This window comes from Heloderma suspectum, chromosome 1 (genome assembly GCF_057233095.1).
Source record: "Heloderma suspectum isolate Gila_16-S chromosome 1, 16-S_ref, whole genome shotgun sequence".
NCBI lineage: Eukaryota > Metazoa > Chordata > Lepidosauria > Squamata > Helodermatidae > Heloderma > Heloderma suspectum.
The window spans coordinates 21,083,563-21,108,693 of record NC_139458.1 but is presented as its reverse complement, the minus strand read 5'-3'; the positions used below and the strand labels follow the sequence as shown (position 1 = coordinate 21,108,693).

The 25,131-nt window shown below is 45.3% G+C and overlaps 1 protein-coding gene across 1 annotated transcript in view; it reads left to right on the top strand.

Annotated features, from left to right (window-relative positions):
• Positions 1-25,131, top strand: part of LOC146356986 (60 kDa lysophospholipase-like) — a 102,580-nt gene that overhangs the window by 16,127 nt on the left and 61,322 nt on the right. The window contains exons 3-6 of the mRNA XM_084826635.1: positions 2,218-2,329; positions 10,696-10,821; positions 12,213-12,296; positions 14,184-14,310. Of these exons, the coding sequence (XP_084682761.1) occupies positions 2,218-2,329; positions 10,696-10,821; positions 12,213-12,296; positions 14,184-14,310 (449 nt within the window). The remainder of the gene's footprint in view (positions 1-2,217; positions 2,330-10,695; positions 10,822-12,212; positions 12,297-14,183; positions 14,311-25,131) is intronic.

The following is a 25,131-nucleotide window of genomic DNA, read 5'->3' as shown; positions in this document are numbered from 1 at the left end:
ATCATGAGAAATGCCGGGTTGGATGAATCAGAGGTCGGAATTAAGATTGCCGGGAGAATTATCAACAACCTCCGATATGCAGACGATACCACCCTAATGGCAGAAAGCGAAGAGGATCTCAAGAGCCTCTTGTTGAGGGTGAAAGAGAAGAGTGCAAAAGCTGGTTTGAAACTCAACATTAAAAAAACGAAGATCATGGCATCTGGCCCCATCACTTCCTGGCATATAGAAGGGGAAGAAATGGAAGCAGTGACAGATTTTACTTTCTTGGGCTCCAAGATCACCGCAGACGGTGACTGTAGCCATGAAATTAAAAGACGCTTGCTCCTTGGGAGGAAAGCCATGGCCAACCTAGACAGCATAGTAAGAAGCAGAGACATCACCTTGCCGACAAAGGTCCGTCAAAGCTATGGTTTTCCCAGTAGTAATGTATGGCTGTGAGAGCTGGACTATAAGGAAGGCTGAGCGCCGAAGAATTGATGCTTTCGAACTGTGGTGCTGGAGAAGACTCTTACGAGTGCCCTGGACTGCAAGGAGGTCAAATCAGTCAATCCTAAAGGAAATCAACCCTGAGTGCTCATTGGAAGGACAGATACTGAAGCTGAAGCTCAAATATTTTGGCCACCTAATGTGAAGAGAAGACTCTCTGGAAAAGACCCTGATGCTGGGAAAGACTGAAGGCAAAAGGAGAAGGGGACGGCAGAGGATGAGATGGCTAGATAGCATCACCGATGCAATGAATATGAACTTGAGCACACTCCGGGAGAGAGCGCAGGACAGGAAGGCCTGGCGTGCTATGGTCCATGGGGTCACGAAGAGTCGGACACGACTGAACAACAACAACAAAGAAGGCAGTGGGGTGGCTGAATAAGATTTTCTGTGGCTGGGTGTGAGGTTTCAGTATTCTGTGGAGCTCCTTGACTACCAAAAGCAAAATAGATTAGGCAGAGTAAGAAAAATCATGCAGATTTGCATCTTTGATAGAGATAACAGAATTCATCTGATTTTTAATGGGGAATTTGGATTGTCTGGGCCACGGGTACACATCGGTTTGGTTCTGATCACAATACCCTTGTGTAACTAAATATTTAAATGCTGCTGCTTCTGTTATTTAGATTCTAGCAGTAAAAATGAAACGTGCGTTCTTGACGTTATCTGTTTGGATGTATAGGAACATAGAAAGCTGCCTTATACCAGGTTAGGCTGTTTGCCCATTCTGACTGGCAGGGGCTCTCCAGGGTTTCAGGTAGAGGTTCCCCCCATCACCTGCTACCTGATCCTTTTAGTGAGGGATGCCAGGGTTGAACCAGGGACCTTTTGCATGCAAAGCATGTGCCCAACCTGTCTGCTCTCTCCTATGTGCTCAGCACAGGTAAGAGCCATGTTAATAGTACACCAGCTGTATAAAATATATTGTTCCTGCCTGGGAAGGGTACTCACAAGGCTGCCTGGACTGAAGTCCTGCCCCACGCAGCCTCCTACATCATCATGTTGTGTCCATCCCCAGTGTTCAAGCCAGTGTCTTCTGCTGGTTTGATTTCATTGTTGTGGCTTTGCAAATTTGAGTGTCAAGAGTTCAAAAGGGATACATAGCTCAGGAGTTCTGGTTGGTGTAGAAAACTGACCAGGAGGGTATTAGGGGTGCAATGCTTAGTTGAATATTTGGTTAGATGAAAAATGCTCCAATTAATTTTTAAAAGTGGTGCATATATATAAACTGTTCACTGTTTTTAATACAAGTATTTACAAAAAAAATCACGGGAAGCAGACACCATGTTAGAGGAAGCATTCCTCTTTTTCTGTACCGTGCGTGGGCTTTTTTCTTCATAACTATTGCTTTATGTATATTCAAACATATGCAGATTTAATTGATTAAGGGCACAATCCTATGCATGTTTAGACAGAGAAAAGGCCTACAACTCCCAGCATGCCTCAGCCAGCCATGCTGGCTCTGAGATGCTGGGAGTTGTAGGACTTACATGCATAGGGCTGTGCCTTAAATCTCATATGATTCATTGGCTAAAATTTTTGGAACACGATGGCAGCCCAAGTGGGAAGAGAAGATTGATCATAGATATCAAACTCTGTCACAGGGGACTTCTTCAGGACAAAACAAAAACTCTTCGGCAGGCGTTCTCATCAAGTGCAGGTCCATGGTGGGCTGAAAAGTGGTGCAAGTAACATAGTTCATTGTGCAAAATGTTCTTTCTTTGGCAGGCTTTCTGAGCAAAATAAAAGAATTATCTTCACAATCCTGGAACTTTCTCCACTGCTTGACTCTTCAAATATGACACCTGCTGAATGGGACAAGATTGCTAGGTGTCTTCAGGTATTCTGGATTTCTCTTGCAATTTGCTGCTGGACATATTGTTTTTCACACTGCAATCCCAACAGTTCTGATTTGAGGGATGAGATGCTTTTTATACCGGCAAAATCTCGTCACTTTCAGTATCTGCAGCTTAGCTGGCAGGATATTTCAACATATTCAGTTGTTTATCAATACTCACAGTTGATCAGCACAAGGTGTGCGAATCACTTGGTTAGCTTTTCCTACTCACAATAACAGGCTATTTCCATATTCTGTCTCCTTTTTTTAAAAAAAGCATGCTTTCCTTCAAAGCTTATTCCAACGTAGGATTTGCTCCCCATGGGATGCATTTTTGAAGCAATCTTATAAGTGCATTGCTGGAACAACACCAGCGGGGGGCAACTAGAACCATTTCAATCAGGCTTCAGGCCTGGGCATGGGACAGAAACAGCTTTGGTTCTCCTCGACCTCTCAGCGGCTTTTGATACCGTTGACTACGGTATCCTCCTGGACCACCTGGAGGGGTTGGGCATTGGAGACACTGTATTACGGTGGTTCCGGTCCTTCCTCTCCGGCAGGTACCAGAGGGTAGCACTGGGAGAGGAGTTTTCGGACCTGTGGTCACTCACTTGTGGGGTGCTACAGGGTTCCATCCTCTCCCTGATGCTATTTAACATCTATGTGAAGCTGCTGGGGGCTATCATCAGGAGGTTTGGGGTGTGGTGTCATCAATATGCAGATGACACGCAGCTCTACCTCTTGTTCAAATCTTCATCAAGGTTGGCTGTAGAATCCCTGTCCAAATGTCTGGAGATGGCGAGTGGCTGGATGGGGAGGAATAAGCTGAAGCTGAACCCTGACAAGACCAAGGTACTTTTGGTGGGAAGAGGAGGCTGGGGGATGTTGACCTGGTTTTGAATGGGGTACAGCCTGGGGGTCATTTTGGACTCCAGCTGTCCATGGAGGCTCAGGTGTCAGCTGTGAGCCAGACGGCACTGTACCAGCTGTCAGGAGTGCCCTAGCTGCCTCTTAAAGTCCCCTCCAGTAGCCCAAACAAGACGCAGACAAAAGGGATTCTCTCCAAGGCTTTATTCCTTTACAACTTAATGGCTCTTTCAGATGCTAATTGCCAGCGACTAAGCAAGGAACTGCAAAGGGTATCCTAACAGGGTAACCTAAGCTCCATCTACGCAGTTGGTCCCCCGTTTTGAGAAGGGCAGGAAAGCTCTGAAACTTATGGGCTAGGAGGGGAGGCTCCCCCCTTACCTGTGGGGCATCGGGGTGCAGCCATTGCCGTAGTGCCAAGCGGGCTGAGCACCTCCTCTCGGTGCCCTCCACCTTGCGCCTCTCTCTGCGCCGGCGCCTTGTGTCTAGGAACAATCGATCTCCCACTCTTTCGCTGCCAAGGTCACTATCTCTCTCAGGAATGCGAGCAGGGGGGCCTCTCCCTGCAGCTGCGCCTCTGAGAGACGAGCGGGCTCCTCTCCCACTGGTTGTAGCTCTTCCTCAGAATCAGAGCTGCTTTGGGGCTTTATGGGCTCAGTTCCAACCCTGACACCAACTCAGTCTGATACGGCGGCTGTGCCCCTACCTTTCTGACCATCTACTCCCATCGGTAGTACATGCCCTGGCCTCCTCTCATCTAGACTACTGTAATGCTCTCTACATGGGGTTACCCTTGAAGATGGTTCGGAAGCTGCAGCTGGTGCAGAAAGGAGCAGCTCGCTTGATTAAAGGCAGCCGCCAGCATAATCACATAACTCCGGTGCTGAAGGAGTTGCACTGGCTACCAGTTGTTTTCCGGGCCAAATTCAAGGTGTTGGTTTTGACCTTTAAAACCCTATATGGTTCCGGCCCAGCCTTTCTCAAGGAGCGCCTCCAGCAACACCAGACAGGCCACTCAACAAGATTAGCCTCGGATGGCCTTTTCTCTTTCCCATCAGCCAGGACAGCTAGGCTGGTGAGGATGAGGGAGAGGGCCTTCTCTGTGGTGGCCCCCACTCTGTGGAACTCCCTCCCTAGGGAACTCCGCCATGCCCCCTCTTTAATGAGCTTCCGCCACACATTGAAAACTTGATTGTTCAGGCAGGCATTTGGGGTGGGTTAGGGTATCTTTAGATGAGGTTTAAAGTGTAATTTTACTGTTTTAAATTGTACTGTTGTACATCACCCAGAGTGGCCGGGTGACCGGCCAGATGGGCGATCAAGAAATTAAATAAATAAATAAACAAATAAATAAACAAACAAACAAACACTAGCCCCTGCATCATCAAGAGTTCTACAGAGTTCTGCACAGATTTTCCAGGGATGAACCTCTGAGCAGGATGCAACCGAAAACTAGGATTCTGCTCACGGATTTGTCCTGGGAAATAGTGATGAGGAAAACGAGGTCTGATGTAAGTTTTACATTATTTGCTTACATGATCATGGAGGCTAAGGCTATCAATGCCCACTAGTCATGATGGTAATATGCTATCTCCAGTATCAGGGGCGGTATGCCTAGGTACCCCAGTTGCTGGGGAACATGAGAGTTAGGATCCTTTTGCACTCATGTCCTACTTGTGGGTTTCGCAAAGGCAGCTGCTTGGCCACTGTGTGAACACAGAATGCTGGACTACATTGGACCCCTGGTCTGATCCAGCGTGGCTCTTCCTATGTCACAATCAGGTTCTTTTTGCATAGGCCTGGCATGTATTTCTTGCAAGCAGCGTACCATCTTTTCTTATCTTGGCATTTTAGTTTCATGCTAAAATCGATTGGACCACAAGGTGGCGGTATAATGTAGCTGCAGGCACTGCAAAGTTTATGGGTGGCGTGGTGTTGTGTGTGAGAATGTGTAGATGGGGAGACAGAATCATAAAGATTGCAAAATGTTGCATTGCTCCTGCTTAGGGCACCAGCCCGCCAGCCCACCAGCCATAGCCTTTTCCAGGATATTTTCCAGGATAGTCCATTCCATACCCCACCCCACCCGTTTTTCCTCTTCCAACCGTTAATTAGCATTCGATGGCTGCTGATCACACTCAGTCATCACTGGGGCTGTTTTGGATTCCTCCCATAGTGTTTTTTCCCCCTACATATTTTTTAATTCTGCAAACCTTAAGGTTCCCTCAAGCCTATTGAGCCCTCCCTCTTGGGCATGGATGGTGTCATTTTGACTACATAGGGATTGGTGCTCAGAGAACTGAGTTTGCTATTGGCACATAGGATTTTAGTGCACGTGTTACTCTGTGCGACTGCCACTGACACCCTTTTCCCCGACATCACAGTAGCTGCCTTAGACCTTGGCTTGAAGGACAGGAACTGAACAGCTCCTTCTTCCAGCTGCTGATTTCAGAGCTCTCGCTTGGAGGCCTGGGCCAGATCTCAACCTCGTGCCACATTGATAAAACCCCATCATGGTAACGCTATATCCCTCTTCCGCATTTATTCCTCGTAGCACACACCATGACCTCTGCTGAGGTATTTTGGATAATACAGAATAAAGGAAATAGTGCTAGGAAAGCAGTATACAGAATGTGTAATGTGCTCCAACAGTTATCGGTATACTTCCATACCTGATACAAAGCACTAGTGTCGATCTAGCCTTGGAGAGACAGTGTGAAGATCACAAGTACATCAGAAGAGTAATGCGGGATGAGACCAAGGGTCCATTTAGTCCAGCACTCTATTCACACAGTGGCCAAGCAACTGCCCACAGGAAACCCACAAGCAGGACATGAGTGCAACAGCACCTTCCCACCCATCTTCCCCAGTAACTGGTGTACAAAGGCATACTTCCTCTGAGACTGGAGGTAGCATATAGCCATCAGGACTAGTAGCCACTCACAGCCTTCTCCAGGAATTTTTCTAACCCCCTTTTAAAGCCATCCAAACTGGTGGCCATCACTATGTCTTGTGGTAGCAAATTGCATAATTTAACTCTGTGCTGTGTGAAGGAGTCCTTCCTTTTCTCTGTCCTGAATCTCCCACCGATCAGCTTCATGGGATGACCCTGGGCTCTAGCATTATGAGAGAGGGAGAAAAATGTCTCCCTATCCACATTCTCTACACCATGCATAATTTTGTACACCATTGAGTGTAGGCTTTACACCAAAGACAGCATAAGGTCCCCAACTAACTTTATTTGGAGGCCAAAGAGTAACAGAAAAGAAGACAAACAACAAACAGAGCAGGACTGGGGAGAAACTGGCATTTGAGCCATGGCAAGCATGATTTCAATTTTAATTTTCTTTGGGTTTCTTTAAAAATCTGATCTTCTACATAATCTCCCCAAATATAACACACGTTTTGTTTTAAATGCACTGTCATTGGTTATGACTGGGGCATTCTGAGATCTGTAGTCTAGCACACTCGGAGGGCATTAGGGTGGAGAAAGCTGTTGTAAATAATCTATAAAAACGTTGTTGTTGTAAATCAATTAGGTGTCAGTGACTTTTTATTGAGCCAACATCTGATGCAGGAGGATGCAGCCTTTCAACCAGCGGAGGCTGGTGGCTCCGATGTCAGTGGGGCAGTGAATCCGCTCCGGGTTTCAGTCAGAACCAGTCGTAACTCTATAAAGGAGCAATCCAAGGTGCTTCGCAGCTATCGGAAGTGTTCTCTCTCACATTTTGGGAGATGCCATAGCTCGGTGGCAATGCCCATGGCATCGCCAGTTAGAAAAGATGTGTTGGGTAGCTGGTGGTAGGAAAGAGCACTGCCTGAGACTCTAGGGAGCAATTGCCTGTCTGAGCAGAGAGTATTGGGCAAGATAAACCATTGATTGGACACAGGTTAAGGCAGCTTCAGATATCTTTCACAGTGGTGCAGCTCAGTCATTTTAGACTCTGGACTTAATGAGCCCTTTAGATAGCCTCGGATACTACATCAGTTCGTGAAGTACACAGCTAACATTCCTCTTCTCCCTGCCCTCCAGCCACTCTTCCATGCTTTACAACTGCTTTTACATTCCTTATATGTTAGTATATTTGCTAACCATGTTAAACAAAAACCTTTGAGCACGTGCAGTGTTGCATTTTAAGCTCAGTTAAATCAGAGCTCTATCCTGACTACAGGAATAAAATGGAGTTTTAGCTGCACCACTGATGCTTCATACATCTGGGAAACACTGAGCTGGAGTTTACCATCTCCTCCACTAACAGGGGTCAGTCAAATATAATATATCCAATTGCTGATTTTTGAATCTCTCTGTTCTCTGGGACCAAACAGAAACAATTGTCTATACACTTATTGAGGCTGCAGGTGTGTGGTCTCCCTGTGAGTATCTATATCGATATATTTAGTGCACCTCTGTGCTGTCTTCTGGCCAGAAGAGGGCAGTCTTACATTAGTATTTTGCCTTGGCTGGGGTGACAGGGCTTCCTCTTTGTGGGCTTCCTCTTTGTACGCTGTGACAATAGCCCAGTTTGCTTAATCTGTTCCCGTAAATGGTATATCCTCTTTGTACGCTGTGACAATAGCCCAGTTTGCTTAATCTGTTCCCGTAAATGGTATATAATCCCCCAACTAAAAGCGGCAACAAGAAATCAGATCATACGCCTCATTTGCATATGTTAACATTCCCGTTTTAAAGCCACGGCTAAGCTTTTCTTAATTAGCAGTCTTCCTCTGGTTAAGGACACATCATTAATATGTATACATTGAAGAACAGCTCTTTGAATTTTCTCATAATTAGCTACTGAAAGAACTAGATTTTATGTTGACTGTACTCTTCAACAATTAATTATGTTCAAGTCAGAGCGTCCTTGGAAACCAGATTGGAATACCCAAATAAATAGGACTCAAACAGTAGAGCTTCCTTGGATTGGTCAGCCAGGAGGCCTGCCTCCTCAAGAATCATAGAATCATAGAATAGTAGGGTTGGAAGGGGCCTACAAGGCCATCGAGTATATTTCAAGCCCTTATGTAGATTTTCAGCTTCCATTAAAAACAACTGAACTTCTCTCTCTTTTATGTAGGGACATGAACAGATACATTATACTGATCAGATCACTGGTCTCTAGCCCAGTATTGTCTATTCAGGTTGGCAGTGGCTCTGAGATCTCAAGAAAAGAGGTATCCAGGGCCAGTGTCAAGGGAAGGCATGGTCGAGCATCTGCCGAGGGCCCACACCCCAGCAGGAGCCCACTGACAAGAGTCCCCTGGTGTTGCTCCCCCTCTTCACCACTGCAACTCGTTCACTTGCCTCTTGCTGCAACCCAAACAATGGTGGTGGTGAGAAGGAGCTCACTGGCTCACTGGCTCTCTGCGTGCCAAGCAAGTGGTAACAATGACGAGAAAGAGGATAAGGAAGAGTAAGAGCTGGTGACAGTTGCAATGAGAAGGTAGACGCTACGGGAGAAGCCCTGTTGTGGGCATCTTGCCCAAGGGCCCTCAAACACCTGGGTCCTGCCCTGGAGTGCCTTTTCCCAGGCCTGCTCTCTGAGATCCTCGAGATCCAAAGGACAGTGAACCTGGAACCTCCAAAGCCGCCGCTCGGCCAATGAGTTACGGCCCTTCTTGAAATACGTTGATGAAAGGGGTGGGATGTGGGGGGCGGGTGGGGAGTGCATTCTTCCCAGCCGGTCAGTAAGATCTTCCCCCATTGGCCAATGAGTGAATATCACAGTGCTGGAATGACAGGTGCTGAAATCTCAAGTGTTTACATTTTATTTAACACCACATTTTAGTGCATTCAAATTATTTACCGAATAAAAATGTAAAATGTCAGACTATTGCTGTGTTAGCTCTTTGTCTTTTTGCATTGAATTACAATCCCCGCTCCTCACATGAACTCTCATTCCTCCATTATAAATGTTTTGACTATAAGCCTTTAAGAAATCCACCCAGGCAGCAACTTTATACTTCAGTGTTTCACAGCTGGAAATATTGTGAAATGCTGATTGAGTGCTCCATCCCAATTTTCATTCCAAAGATCAGTTGCTGAAGCCTCCCACCTCGCTTCCTTATACATATTATACAGTGGCGATTTGTCTAGTGAGCGGATGAAGCCATCCCCCCCAGCCTGACCTCAAGACAAATTTGATTGTTTACCCATGGCAGTGCGTGCCGTGCAAGCAGACACGAAGCCACCCCTCTGAGGCTGTCTGCTGTGCTGCCGGCCGTGACAAATCTGCGCATGCACAAACAAAAGTTTTGTTTGCCAGTGTTCCTTTCTCCTTCTCCAAGCACAGGCAGAGTATCTGGGAGTATCCCCCTGCCTCGATGCCTTACATGGGCATAATCACCCTGCTCCCAGGCAAGCAGGGAACTGAGGAGGATAGGAATCAGATGGCCAGGAAAAAGAATGCCCCCAGCCAATCACTCCTTCTCAAATTCTCAAATGGCGCCTTAGCATTCATGCATAATGTATTGGCCCCAGAAGCGTCGCCAAGTCATTTATAGTGTTAGAGGGGCCTAGAGATCCATAATGCTTGCTTAAGTTCATTATTGTTGCAATTTCCTTGCTAGTAAGCCTCTGAGCATGTGAGATGAGTCAAAAGCCGATACATTCCCTATCTTATCAAGACTGGCCTGGGAAACAAAGTTTGTTTATCTTAGGTAGCTGTGCTTGAGAACCAAACACTGTTAGTTTATGCTGGGAATGGATGCTAGGGGGCGCTTGCTAGTGTCGTGCTGCCTCACTGCTGACATGTATGGTATAAAACCCATTTGACCCCATGGCTCGTGGTTCAGAGAAGCTGTCTGATCCAACCATTGGGTACGCCTGTGTGCTCTAAGTTACCCAATAAAGTCTCCTTGTAAGAAAACCTTTGCATCTGATTTATCACTATCTTGGCACCTCTAACCTAAGAGGTCGATGCCCACAGCCGGGGCAACACACAAGTGCATTTACATGCATGTGCAGTAGAGACAAAATGCATTCCAGCCCCCCCCCCCCCTCGAGATTTAACTTTTAGAAAAGCTGAGGAGGGAGCTCACTCCTGAAGTCTAATATATTTTGAACTGCACATCCTCAAAGGGCAAACATTGGGGTGGTGATTTGTCGGGGCAGGGACCTGAAAATAGCGATTCTCCCTGGTAAATGGGGGCAGTTGGAATTTGAGCATCTGGATTTGCAAAAAAAAAAGAAAAAAAGAAGAGGCATAGGAAGGAGGAGATGAAGACAACCTGACAAATAAAGAAACTGGTTCTCTCCCCCCACTCCCTGCCACCGCCCACTGTACATTACTTCACCGTTTTAAATGATGGCACCTATACTGTATTTGCTTTTTTGAAAATGATTTAACAATACATGAGAGGGGGAATATAATTCCTTATATTTTAAAAATCAATTCTCTCACCATTGTTCTTAAATATGGCATGTTATCTAACTTCCTTCAAATTATAATTCCCCCTTTTATTGTATATTCTCTAAACACAAGAAATTTGCTTTGCATCAACAGAGAAACTATGAAAAGTATGATGGCTTTGTGATCCTTCACGGCACAGACACAATGGCCTATACAGCCTCGGCACTGTCCTTCATGTGTGAGAACCTGGGTAAAACCATTGTTCTAACAGGATCTCAGGTAAGAGGTTTCCTTGAAAGATGTTCTAAGTTGGAGTTCAGCTTGAGTGTGCATAGTATTGATCTCATTCCTTCTCACGATAACCTTGCGAGAGGTGTGTGTCCTGTCCCTGTGTCACAGATGGGCACATGAGGAGGTTGGGCCAAGCCACACATGGCACGAGGGGACTGTGATCCCATGTATGTATGTTATGTATTTATTCAAAATATTTCTTGGCTGCCTTTCAGGGCAGAAGCCCCCCGAAGGCGGCTTACAGCAATAAAAGACATAAAAACGGTGGAAATATTAAAAGCGATAAAAACATAAATACAATAAAATAGCAATAAAAACAACAATGAAAGCCTACAATAAAACCAGCAAAAACATTGATGGCAATAACAGCAACAGCAGCAGTCAAATCAAGAGAAGGCCATGGTAAAGTAATATGTTTTCAAGGCCTTCTTAAAACCCTGCAGTGATGGAGCATGGCGGACCTCCAATGGCAACTTGTTCCAAAGGTGTGGGGCCGCTGCAGAAAAGGCCCTTTTTCATTAATTTAAGGCACCACAGGGGGCTGCTAATTTGATTGGGGCAGTGGTGCTGGTGGAGTATTTTTTAATCCTCCCCCATTTCCCTGATTGTAATTCCCCCTCTCCAAAACCCACTATTAGCCCCGCTGGGTGGGAGGACAGGATGTCACGTACAGTATTGGTACGTGTTTGTTTGTTTTTTCCTCCAGTGGAGCTAATTGCAGTTTCGGGGGAGGGGATTACAATTGAGGAAATGAGTGGAATGAGTGTATTGAATGGAAACATTTAACTTTCATTTCCACCTGTGTTGGTGCTGTGATCAAATTAGCAGTCTATCGTGGCTGCTTTGAAGTAATGAGAAAGAGAAAAAGGGATCCTGTGACAGATCTCCCTCATCACATGCAGTTTGGCGCTTCGTTGCTTACCAAAGGAGAATTTACAATTGTACGAGGATAATGGGTACCCCCATCAGGAAGGTGGCTCCCATATTTTGTACTAGCTGAAGCTTCTAAATAATGTGCAAGGCCATCGGTTGGCCACTGGGGGTTGCATTTGGCAAGCAATATTTTTTACATATCCAATTTTCCCTCTCTCCCTCCCCACAACGTAAATAACATGCAGAATTCAAGGATAACTTTGTGAGCTGGGGGGAGGATATGTTTTACATTCAAAAGGAGAAATCCCACCATCTGCCATCGTTTAGATGAAGAAATATGTCCCAGTTCCAATACATCATATGAGAAGGGAATGTTTCATACATTATTCATGGCTTTACACTTGCTTTGTACTACATATACTGGAGTCTCTATTTTTCTGTTGCTGCTGGTGTGTGTGTGTGTTTTAAATGGCAATTGGCTGTTGTTTCTCTCTCTCTTTTTCTAGGTGCCCATATATGAACTGAGAAATGATGGCAGAGCCAATCTGCTGGGGGCGCTGCTGATTGCTGGACAGTTTGTAATCCCTGAGGTCTGCCCACCGTCTTGCTTCTAGTCTCTTTGTTCTTGCCCTTGCACCTCTGCGTGTTCTACACTTTCCCTCTTTCCTCACTGATCTCTTCTCAATCATCCCAGAGTGTAGCACATGGAACAATGTGCTCAAGTTACAGGAAGCCAGATTCTGGTTGAACATCGGGACAAACATCCTGGCTGATAGAGCAATACGATAGCGGAACCAATTACCTAGCGAGGTGGTGGGCTCTCCCACACTGGAGGCATTCAAGATGAGGCTGGGCAGTCATCTGTCAGGGATGCTTTGACTTGGATTCCTGCATTGAGCAGGGGGTTGGACTTGATGGCCTTACAGGCCCCTTCCAACCCTACGGTTCTATGATTGTATGATTACCATCCCAGTCTTTTCAGTGCAAAAGCTCAAATATTACAGTCAGGATATACAACCAGAAAGAAAAGTGCAATTGGCAACTTATTTTCTTGGCGGGGAACTTTATTATTCTTTTTATTCAAGGTTATAAAATCATACATGACCAAATATAAAACGACTGCTCCTCTAATTTAGGATACTTACAGTGGATGCTTCAGTATACCACAAAAGCTCCTCATCACAGTAAGACATCCTTCCCATTACTGATTCCGTTTTATAAATGTATCGATCCCATTAAATTATCCATCTTCGTGACAAATAGTGCTTTCCTAAACCATACTTCAATACATAAAAGAACCTTGGATATTACAGAGAGCTTCGGCTGTTGGGCGGTATAGAAATGAATTAAATAAATAATAAATAAATAAATATCCAGTATTGCACACCTATAGTTTTAACTGCAACAAATAGATTTCCAATCATTTTTTAGATGATTTCGCATCTCACAATTATTTTAAAAGGTGGGTGAGCAACTTGTGGCCTTCCCGATGTTTTTGCCAACAACTCCCATGATTGCTCACCATTGGTAATACTGGCTAGGGCTGATGGGGAGTGTAGGCCAAAACATCTGGAGGGCCACAGGTTGCCCACCCCTGTTTTTTAAAAAAATGTCAGTATGACCAGAGCAGCCCACCTCAATTTGATGCCGGTTATTAAACAAGTGTTGGTTGTTTTGGAGAAAAGTAACATTCTCAACATAGAAACTGCATTCCATGTATTCAGAAGATCACTATCTATCAGCTTCCCAGCGGACTATCAGCAGTTTGAAAGGCAAAACAAGCTGTGGTAGGAAAACGTTGCCTGTTCTATTCCACAGGGGCTAAACTGCAGCATAGGTGCAGCATAGGTGGCCAAGGCATAATCAGGCCTACGCTCCTGCTTGCCCCCCTAGCAATACAGTGCCACCTGTTCTCCCAGCCATCTCAAAGCGTGTGCGGCCGTTTATAGACCCTAGTGCAGAAGTGGGCAGAAGTCCAGATGTTTTGGGCTTCAACTCCCAGACGCCCCTGCTAGCATGACCAATGGTCAAGAATGCTGAGAGTTGAAGTCCAAAACATCTGGAGATCGACTTCCTGCCCGTCCCTGCCCTAATGTACACGAAAATGGTACCCCTTCTAGTCACATCCCACACAACCTTCCTTTTTTTAACATCCTGGTCATCGGAACTCAGCCTCAGAGGTTCTTGACAATCCTTGAGAACGGCCAAACCTGCTCTTTGGAAGGAAATGCCACAAGCAGTTCACTTATATTTAGTTTCAGTCATTGAAAGCCAAAACACTAAGTGACAGATGTGGCACTTTTGAAGCATGCAAAATATACACCTCTCCTGCATAATTGTCATTATATTTATCACCTTCTCCTAAATCATTCTCATGATATTTAAAGAAAGAGTCAGACATGTTTTTTTTTTAATCTGTTGGATCTTTTTAATTACAAGGTTTCTCTACTGACATGTTTCCTTTCTCGTCCTCATAGGTGTGCCTGTACTTTTATAATAAACTGTACAGGGGAAACCGGGTGACTAAGGTGGATACAGAGAGTTTCAGTGCCTTTTCCTCACCTAACCTGCCTCCACTTGCAAATGCTGAGGTGGATATTACAGGTAAGCAATGCTGTGATTTCAGCCCTCAGACTGGAATGATACCATCTGTAACCCTTTCCTGAACTGTTGTAATATTGGGTCAAGGCTTTTATGCAGATTTATCCCCTAATCATGGGGCTCTTCTTTGTATGTGGATCCTACTCACTATTGCCTTGTACTTTGATGAGGACAATTCAGTTTAAAAACTGGCCTCTGAGCCCTCAGTATGTTGTTGCACTTACCCAAATCAGATGCAGTATGGAGCCTATCACGCATATGGAGTCCTGTGAGTTCTGCTTACATTGCAGTAGACAGTGTGTGAACACCTGAGGGTCGGGAGTAGGCCCAGCTACCATACAGACATGGCTGGCACCAGGCGGGGGGGGGGGGGCGTTGGCTCCGGGTTCAGTGGGGGTGTGAATCTGCTTTGGGTTTCAGTCAGGATCAGTCAGAACTCTGAAGGAACTATCTAACCTGCTGAACCCATTTGGGGATTGGGTTCAGCACCTTGGATAGCGCCTTTAGAGTTATGACTGAAACCCAGAGTGGGGTTTCGCAGCATTGGCTGGTGCCAAGGGTTGGCTGAAGAAGGCAACTGCCGGGTTCTAAAGGCCCACAGCGTCAACTGTGCTGCCAGTTAAAGTTTGGGTTGGATTCTTGCCCCTGCCCTCCCGAACGCCAGTTGAGGGGCCCACTGGCAGCTCTTGTCCAAGAACCCTCAAAATTCCGGAACTCTTGCAGCTGCCTCATGGACTCTTCTGAGTCAAATGATGGGATACAACATAAAATAAAACATATGGCTGTAAGTATTAGCCTTTACTTGCTCTTTTGGGCCGAATGTTGTTGTTGTTCAGTTGTTCAGTCGTGTCCGACTCTTTGTGACCCCATGGACCACAGCACGCCAGGCCTTCCTGTCCTGCGCTCTCTCCCGGAGCGTGCTTAAGTCCATATTCACTGCATTGGTGATGCTATCTAGCCATCTCATCCTCTGCCGTCCCCTTCTCCTTTTGCCTTCAATCCTTCCCAGCATCAGGGTCAGTTTTTCAGTTGGCTCCAGTGAAGAATATGGCTTGGAATATTTGGAAAAACACCATGAATAAGTCTCTTATTTAGGTACTACCTTGGATCAGTTTCCTGAACCATGGATGAAGAGACATTTGAACAGCATCCATTAAGCAAAGGTTGGGGCTGGGGCAGTGAGGGTGTGGAGGAACAAGGGAAAGTATTAAGTGTATATCTTACGAAGGTTGGTCATGGAGATTCTTGGACAACACTGATTCTCTTCTCAGCTTTGCCTGCAAGGTGGTACCAATGTCATTACAAACACTGGGCCATCTAGATTTGCTGTGCTAGTAGCGATGTTGTTGTTCAGTCGTTAAGTCATGTCTGACTCTTCGTGACCTCATGGACCACAGCACGCCAGGCCTTCCTGTCCTCCGCTCTCTCCCGGAGCGTGCTCAAGTCCATATCCATTGCATCGGTGTGGGCCGAATGACACAATGCATAAAAAGCGTTTCTAACTAACGGGCTTAAATCTGGGCATTTTTCTTTCTTCTTTAGAAAAAGACCCTCATATTAATAGGGACTGTAGTTCTGCATGGGGCGGGGGGGACAACAACTTCCCCCCATGCTGTTTTTCTCCCAAAACAGCTTTGGGGAAAAACAAGTGAGTGTGAAGACCGCATGGGGGATGGTTAGCCATTCTTCCCTTGTGCCACCGTCCTGATCTGGATCAGGGCCACCTGCAGTTGCTTTTTCTCAAGAAAGAGATGTAACCAGTTCAAAGCATGTTAATTAAAAATGCTTGTAACATAACATGGTTTGGTCCCTAAATTAAGGGCAGATGTAAAGCAATAGGGTATATAAAATGTACACAAAATAGGGAACAGGCCAAGGAAGTTTCTCTTGCTGTGTCAATGGCCAGTAATTATTATTATTTATTACATTTATGTACCACCCAATAGCCAAAGCTATCTGGGTGGTTCACAAAAATCACTAATAGTAACTTCAGTAATAATAATTTATTTAATGATAACTTGGAAACACCCTTTTAAAAAAGTTTGCCAATGGAGTAAAAAGGGAGAGCTGGACAATTTCCGTGACATGGTTGCTATCTGAGGATTTTCGCTTTACATTGAAAAAACACAACACCACCAACTTTTTAGGTTTCAAACTTTCTGCAGCAGGACCCAGAGTTTAGAGGGTGACATTTTTATATTACACAGAGTTATCCTCCATTGTGGCCTCTAGCCAGAGAGTTTCCCTGTGACTGCTCTTTTCTGTCTCTTCCCTATTATTCACACTTCTCTTCTTTGCCACCACAAAATTCTGAATTCTGCAAAAACTGCAGATATCCAAAAAGCCAGTATCAAGTTCACAATTAAAATATACTGATCGAATACACTTATTGGCAAAATAAACAGATTTGACTAATAGGGGGTGGTTAGAACAAAATTTCACTTTGCTGGCACTGAAATCAGACTTAGGGCGCAATCCAATGCATGTTTACACAGAACAGAGTCCTACAACTCCCAGCATGGCCCAGCCATGCACAGGATTGCGCCGTTAGGACTGAGTACAGGGAATGAGCAGCCCGGGCTAGAAGGTTGCTGTCCCGGTGGCAATATCCTATTCCAGGAAGCCTTTTTCTTTCAGCAGAAGCTATCAGGCTTAGAACACCTTTGTGCTGTAATCCTGTTGGAGAAAGAATTGCTGATGAACTAAGCATCTTACATATGTATATTTGCTTCAAGAAGTCTAACTTGCTGCTCCTACAGGCAGTCTAGGATGGAAGGTGCCAGACAGATAGACAGACAGATAGGGAAGGATGCTACACTTCCAGCAATTAAATGGAGGGTGAAGAGGAATCTGAGTAGCGTAATGGGACCAGGGCCCGGTGTTGCAGACTGTGAAGATGGCTGGGTATAAAAAAAAGGAAGATATTTTTGGCCAGTTTGATGAGTTTGAGGTCTGCTCAATTTGTCAACATCTGACTTGAAGCATGGCAGAATAGGCTGGCTTGCTCCTCTGAGCATCTGTTGCAACATATTCCTCTTTAGCTACATGACTTCTTCCCTCCTAACAGCCATCTTTGTTTCAGACATCTTTAATCTCTCCTTCAGCTTTTTGATGGTTGCTGCCTTACAAATGATGCAATCGCCTGAACCACATCATCTGTCACAGATCCTGGGCTTCACTGAGCAGGACAGACAGGACAACCAATTATGATAATGATTTATTAATTTATGAGTCACTTTTCTTAAAAACTGGCTCAAAGAGATGTACAAATCAAAGTAGTATATTTAAACAAGTTAAAATGTGTCAGGGGGCTTTTAACAGTGGCCGTAGCATCAGAATTGAACAAAAAAATAATCTATTGGTAATAGTCTGTTAGGACCTGGTGGAGGCTTTTGAGTATAAAATGCATCTGTTGATAGATGTTTTGTGGAGATGTTGCCAGGTAGACTTCTTTGGGTAGGAAGTTCTAGAGAGTAGGGTCCATCATGGAGAAGGCCCTCCTTTGTGCTAGATCAGTATTGTCAACTTACTGCTTACCACTACAATTAATCACTTAGAAATTGTTTTTTAATTTTGCATAGTTCTTTACTGCATTTGTTCTATTAATCCTCACTAGTATTTCACTAGAATTGTAGATGGACTGTAGTTCAGCAGTAAGAACATAAGAAACAGCCTTTCTGGATGAGGCCAATGGTGCAAGGTGAAAGCACCTTGGATAGCTCCTTTAGAGTTCTGACTGATTCTGATTGAAACCCAGAGTGGATGCACCATCTCACTGACATTGGAGCCACCAGCCTCCACTGCATACATCCCTACTGACCCGTTTTTCTCCGGTGTCACTAGAGGTCTTTAGGTAGAAGCAGAAGCTGGCCATCCATCTGCTAGGGATGTTCTAGTCCTGTATTCCCTGCATGGAGCAGGGGGTTGGAGCAGATGACCTGCAATGATATAAATGTAATAAAAGAATAAGTTTGTTGTTTATTCGTTCAGTCGCTTCCGACTCTTCGTGACTTCATGGACCAGCCCACGCCAGAGCTTCCTGTCGGCCGTCGCCACCCCCAGCTCCCCCAAGGTCGAGCCTGTCACCTCCAGAATATCATCCATCCACCTTGCCCTTGGTCGGCCCCTCTTCCTTTTGCCTTCCACTTTCCCTAGCATCAGCATCTTCTCCAGGGTATCCTGTCTTCTCATGATGTGGCCAAAGTACTTCAGTTTTGCCTTTAATATCATTCCCTCAAGTGAGCAGTCTGGCTTTATTTCCTGGAGGATGGACTGGTTTGATCTTCTTGCAGTCCAAGGCACTCTCAGAATTTTCCTCCAGCACCACAGTTCAAAAGCATCTATCTTCCTTCACTCAGCCTTCCTTATGGGCCAGCCCTCGCAGCCATAGGTTACTACGGGGAATACCATTGCTTTAACTATGCGCACCTTTGTTGTCAGTGTGATGTCTCTGCTCTTCACTATTTTATCAAGACTTGTCATTGCTGTCCTCCCAAGAAGTAAACGTCTTCTGATTTCCTGGCTGCAATCGGCGTCTGCAGTAATCTTTGCACCTAGAAAGACAAAGTCTGTCACTGCCTCCACGTTTTCTCCCTCTATTTGCCAGTTATCAATATGTGTCTCTTTTTTCCATCCTCTCACTGCTGCATTGAGTTTACTGCATGGGGCATGCAGCATCCACATTCTCCCACCTTTGGCTTTGCTGAAGGACAAGCGACATCATCATCATCATCATCATCATCATCATTTTAGCTATACCTCGTCTTTCTACCATAAATGGCGCTCGAGGAGGCCAGCAACAATACAGCGCTAGGTGAAATACAGAACTTGAATCAAAACATAAAAGCAAATCAGTTAAAAACACATCCATACAATTAAGAAACACACAGCACCCACCAATTCAAACCTATTTCAGTAAGTGAACAAATCAACTTATGTTGCAATCCTATACTCACTTACTTGGGAGTAAACCCCATTGAACTCAAATACATGTATCATGTGAACTGACTACCTAACATCTACCAGTACTCAGGCAATTGCATTCTATACCAGCTGAAGCTTCTGAACCATCTTTAAAGGCAGCTTAATGTATGGTACAATACAATAGTCCAGCTTGTTGTTTATTCGGTCAGTCATTTCCGACTCTTCGTGACTTCATGGACCAGCCCATGCCAGAGATTCCTGTCAGCCGTTGCCACCCCCAGCTCCCCCAAGGTCGAGCCCGTCACCTCCAGAATATCATCCATCCACCTTGCCCTTGGTCGGCCTCTCTTCCTTTTGCCTTCCACTTTCCCGAGCATCAGCATCCTCTCCAGGGTATCCTGTCTTCTCATGATGTGGCCAAAGTACTTCAGTTTTGCCTTTAATATCATTCCCTCAAGTGAGCGGTCTGGCTTTATTTCTTGGAGTATGGACTGGTTTGATCGTCTTGCAGTCCAAGGCACTCTCAGAATTTTCCTCCAGCACCACAGTTCAAAAGCATCTATCTTCCTTCGCTCAGCCTTCCTTATGGTCCAGCTCTCGCAGCCATAGGTTACTACGGGGAATACCATTGCTTTAACTATGCGCACCTTTGTTGTCAGTGTGATGTCTCTTCTGTTCACTATTTTATCAAGATTTGTCATTGCTCTCCTCCCAAGAAGTAAACGTCTTCTGATTTCCTGGCTGCAGTCAGCATCTGCAGTAATCTTTGTGCCTAGAAAGACAAAGTCTGTCACTGCCTCCACGTTTTCTCCCTCTGTTTGCCAGTTATCAATCAAGCTGGTTGCCATAATCTTGGTTTTTTTGAGATTTAACTGCAACCCAGCTTTTGCACTTTCTTCTTTCACCTTCATCATGAGGTTCCCCAGCTCCTCCTCGCTTTCGGCCATCAAAGTGGTATCATCTGCATATCTGAGATTGTTAATGTTTCTTCTAGCGATTTTAACTCCAGCCTTGGCTTCATCAAGCCCAGCACGTCGCATGATGTGTTCTGCGTACAGGTTGAATAGGTAGGGTGACAGTATACAACCCTGCCGTACTCCTTTTCCAATCTTAAACCAGTCCGTTGTTCCATCGTCTGTTCCTACCGTTGCTACTTGGTCGTTATACAGATTCCTCAGGAGGGAGATAAGATGACTTGGTATCCCCATACCACCAAGAACTTGCCACAATTTGTGATGATCCACACAGTCAAAGGCTTTAGAATAATCAGTAAAACAGAAATAGACGTTTTTCTGAAACTCCCTGGCTTTCTCCATTATCCAGTGGATATTGGCAATTTGGCCTCTAGTTCCTCTGCCTTTTCGAAACCCAGCTTGTACATCTGGCAGTTCTCGTTCCATGAATTGCTGGAGTCTACCTTGCAAGATCTTGAGCATTACCTTACTGGCATGTGAAATAAGTGCCACTGTTCGATAGTTGGAACATTCTTTGGTGCTTCCCTTTTTTGGTATGGAGATATAAGTTGATTTTTTCCAATCTGTTGGCCATTCTTGTGTTTTCCAAATTTGCTGGCATATGGCATGCATCACCTTGACAGCATCAAGATTTTAAACAGTTCAGCTGGGATACTGTCGTCTCCTGCTGCCTTGTTATTAGCAATGCTTCTTAAGGCTCATTCAACCTTACTCTTCAGGATGTCTGGCTCTAGCTCACTGACCACACCGTCAAATCTATCCCCGATATTATTATCCTTCCTATACAGATCTTCCATATATTCTTGCCACCTCTTCTTGATCGCTTCTGCTTCTGTTAGGTCCTTGCCATCTTTGTTTTTGATCATACCCATTTTTGCCTGGAATTTACCTCCGATGTTTCTAATTTTCTGGAAGAGGTCTCTTGTCCTTCCTATTCTATTATCTTCTTCCGCTTCCGCGCATTGCTTGTTTAAAAATAATTCCTGATCTCTTCTAGATAACCTCTGGAATTTTGCATTTAATTGGGCATATCTCCCCCTATCACTGTTGCCTTTTACTTTCCTTCTTTCTTGGGCTGCTTCCAGTGTCTCAGGAGACAGCCATCTTGCCTTCTTGGTTTTCTTTTTCTTTGGGACGTTTTTTGTTGCCGCCTCCTGAACAATGTTGCGAACTTCTGTCCATAGTTCTTCCGGGACCCTATCTACTAAATCTAGTCCCTTAAATCTATTCTTCACCTCCACTGCATATTCATGAGGAATATTAGTGAGCTCATATCTAACTGATCTGTGGGTCTTCCCTATTCTCTTTAGTCTGATTCTAAATTGTGCAATAAGAAGTTCGTGATCTGAACTACAATCAGCTCCAGGTCTTGTTTTTACCAACTGCATAGATGTATGCCACCTTTGCTACAAAGGATGTAGTCAATCTGATTTCGGTGTCGACCGTCTGGTGAAGTCAAAAGAATAAGTACTAGAATTCATTTAACATATTTTACAGTAACAAACCTGGGTGTGTCATTCAGTGTATATTCTATAGGAAGCCATGTCCAAGCCCCGCTCTGTGATACACACTTGTTTCATGAACCATTTCAGCTTTTAAGAGTATACCTAAAACATCTTACGTGCACACTTCAAAACTCATGTGTGAAGTGGTTCTAAGCAGTTCTGATTCAGTTTAAAAAGCTCAAGTTGTTTCTATGCAGCTTAGTGAAGGGTATTTCCACACCATCCCACCCCTCATAAATGCAGACGTGTTTATTCTTGTAATGAATATTTAGACAGGATGCTCTCTCTCTCGCTCTGCTCTCTTTAAAAACATGCATCAATTATCTTTCAGCAAATTGTTGCCAGGAGAAAGGGGGCGGCGCGTGTGCGTTTTGCCTTGCCTTGCCTTTCTTCAAGAGCTTCTACCCATAGGCTGTTCAAGGTTCTCCACCTCTTGGCTTCCTCTCTGCATTCTAAATGAATACTGCGCAAACTTATGTAATGGAGTCTGGCTTCCTTTCAGCCTGGTGAGAAGAAAGCGTCGCTGTTTGTCTGGAGCTCCAAACTCATTGAAAGTTGCATTTCTGGTTTGATTTCATGAGGTGGAGTGCAGTCCACCTCCCGCACCCTCCTTAGGGAGGTGTCGCAGTTGGGAGCTGCTGCGCTCCTTTAAATGAATGAGTTCAAACCTGTATTGCAGCGTGGCTCCAGTACGTTGCCTAACCCAAGCCCTGCTGCTTTCTAGAACGTGCTTGGATTAGTTCAGCGTCTCCTGCCTTTGGACAGTGTTGCTTTTATTGCATGCAACAAAGAGAACAGGGCTGCAAGGTCCTCAGCGCACAGTCTAAATGGTATCTGGTGGCCATGCCCTCAACAGATGTGCCTGCTTCTTCTTGCTGAGTCTTTTGAAACTAAGAGCTTTCTAGATTCTGGTATTGTGGGATTTTAGCATAGATGTTTCTGCTTTTTAAGCTTCTTGCTTTTCTCTATCCCGAGGGGGGCATTTTCTAACATTTACTCACTTTGTGTCCCTCTAAAGCAGCTTAACTTGTTTAGGTAACCAGGGGGGTGACCTGTTTCCCCACCGCCCAAGAGCGTTGTCTGTGCCTTTAATATCAGCCTGGCACGCAGAAATGAAACAGGCAAATTCTTTTTATTTCTGTCGCAGTTCCTGCTTTATTACTGCATTTTAGACTGCTGTTAAAGGCATAGGAGTAGAGCCAGGAAAAGGGTGGTGACTCCCAAATATACTTTCTGGTGCTGTCACCTTCATAGAATCATAGAATTATAGAATAGTAGGGTTGGAAGGGGCCTACAAGGCCATTGAGTCCAACCTCCTGCTCAGTGCAGGAATCCAAGTCAGAGCATCCCTGACAGATGGCTGTCCAGCCTCGTCTTGAAGGCCTCCAGTGTGGGAGGGCCCACCACCTCCCTAGGTAATTGGCTCCATTGTCGTATTGCTCTAACAGTCAGGAAGTTTTTCCTGATGTTCAGCCAGAATCTGGCTTCCTCTAACTTGAGCGCATTATTCCGTGTGCTGCACTCTGGGATGACTGAGAAGAGATCCCAGCCTTCCTCTCTGTGACAACCTTTCAAGTACCTTCTGTGCCTTGTGACTGCTGGTACCCCCAGCCTCACATTTCCTTGCAACAGTGAGATGAGAGGGGAAGAGGCAGAGACCCAGAGAAGCTTGGCGGGCCTGATGGGCCTTTTGGGGGCCCTTACTGTAGATGAGAGTTCTAGTAAAATGGTTCTCAAAATTGCCCGATGGGCCAGCCAGGGCAAGAAGGAAAACCTAAACGGCAAACAGCTTGTCCTAGAAGTAATTCCCACACGTACATTTCATCACCTGTCGTTGACTGCAGCATGAAGTGGTGGCTTACATCAGGAATCTAACACCAAACCAGAAATTTCACGATCACATGACATCATCTCAGACACGATACTGTTTAGAAGGGGCCATTAATATGTTGAACTGTGAGTCACCAAATGAGGAAGCATTGCGTGTCTGTCTGCAAGTGCTTGGTTTGCTCTTGGAGGAACTTTGCTGGGTTATTTTCCTCTTCGACATGCTGAATGTGCCATTGTCTAGTCTAGCCTCACCCCACCTGGTGCCCTCCAGATGTGTTGACCTACAAGCCCCATCATTACCAGTTAGCATGGCTAATGGCCATGCCGGCTGGGAATCATGGGAGTTGCTGTCCAACACATCTGGAGGGCACCAGCTTGGGGAAGGCTGGTCTAAGCCACTTCATAATGCTTCTTGTGACACTGGAATGGAGCTGTGAAATGCATTCAGCTTTAATGCTGAAACTTGATGTGGATGCTGAGAGAGCAATTCCACTGGCTTTTACACAACTCTGTTTTGGGAGGTTTGGCTGCTTTTCAGTGTAAATCTCATTCAGAATTGACTCACAGTCCCCACTGTATGGTTTAGACTGAGCTATCATTTTTTTATCTGTTTTGAAAAAGCTGCTACCTGTTGAGTAAGACACAGAATTATTTCCTCAACCATTATCAAGAGCTCAGGTCCAGATAAAGATGGCATCCCTCAGCAACATTTCCCAGAGCAGAACTGGGAGCTTTATAAGAGACAGTGGCAGGGGCCTGGCTCTTGAAAACAACTGGTTCCCAGTGGAAGATGGAGTATGGAATCACACTCACGGTCGGTGGTGTAGCAGTAATTTTTGAAGTACGGACACTCCTCATGACAGTCCCCATAGTTACGCCCTCAAGGAGTCTCCAAAAATGCAGCAGCTGTGTTGATCTCTCTCTCTCTCTCTCTCTCTCTCTGACAACATGCTAACCCACATTCAGTGGTTGAGTGTGGGTTGTTGTTGAACTGTTGCTTGTTTATTGAACGGTGGGTTAGCGTGTTGTCTGAACCCAGGACATTTTCTGCACGGTGGCTTGTTAACCATGCAGTGTGGCTTATTTTTCTCGAATAAGCCACCTTGAGAACACATTGTTGTTCGATTGTTCAGGACGGTTAACAAGCCACCACTACATGGTTAACAAGCCACCTTGAGGAAAATGTCCTGGGTTCAGACAACACGCTAGCCCATGGCTCAGCAAGCAACCCACAGTTTAACAACAACCCACACTCAACCACTGACTGTGGGTTAGCATGTTGTGTGAACAGCCACTCCCACTCCCTGTGTGTTATATATGTCTTTTGTAGGTCTTTTGTAAACTGAGTGGGTCAACTACCCATTCAAGGCCAAGCCACCCCAAAATACTTTGCATTACAACCGGGATAGCTCACAATATGATATTGTTTCTGAAAAATCAATTTCTGTCACAGCTACTGTGAGGATTGCAGCTCAGCTCAGAGGGAAGCCTGAAAGGGGTGGCAGATGATGTCAGCATCCCTGCTAAGGAAAAAGTCCCGGTGCTTTGACCCTGTGAACCCTGCCTCCACTACACCACTGCTCATGGTGTGA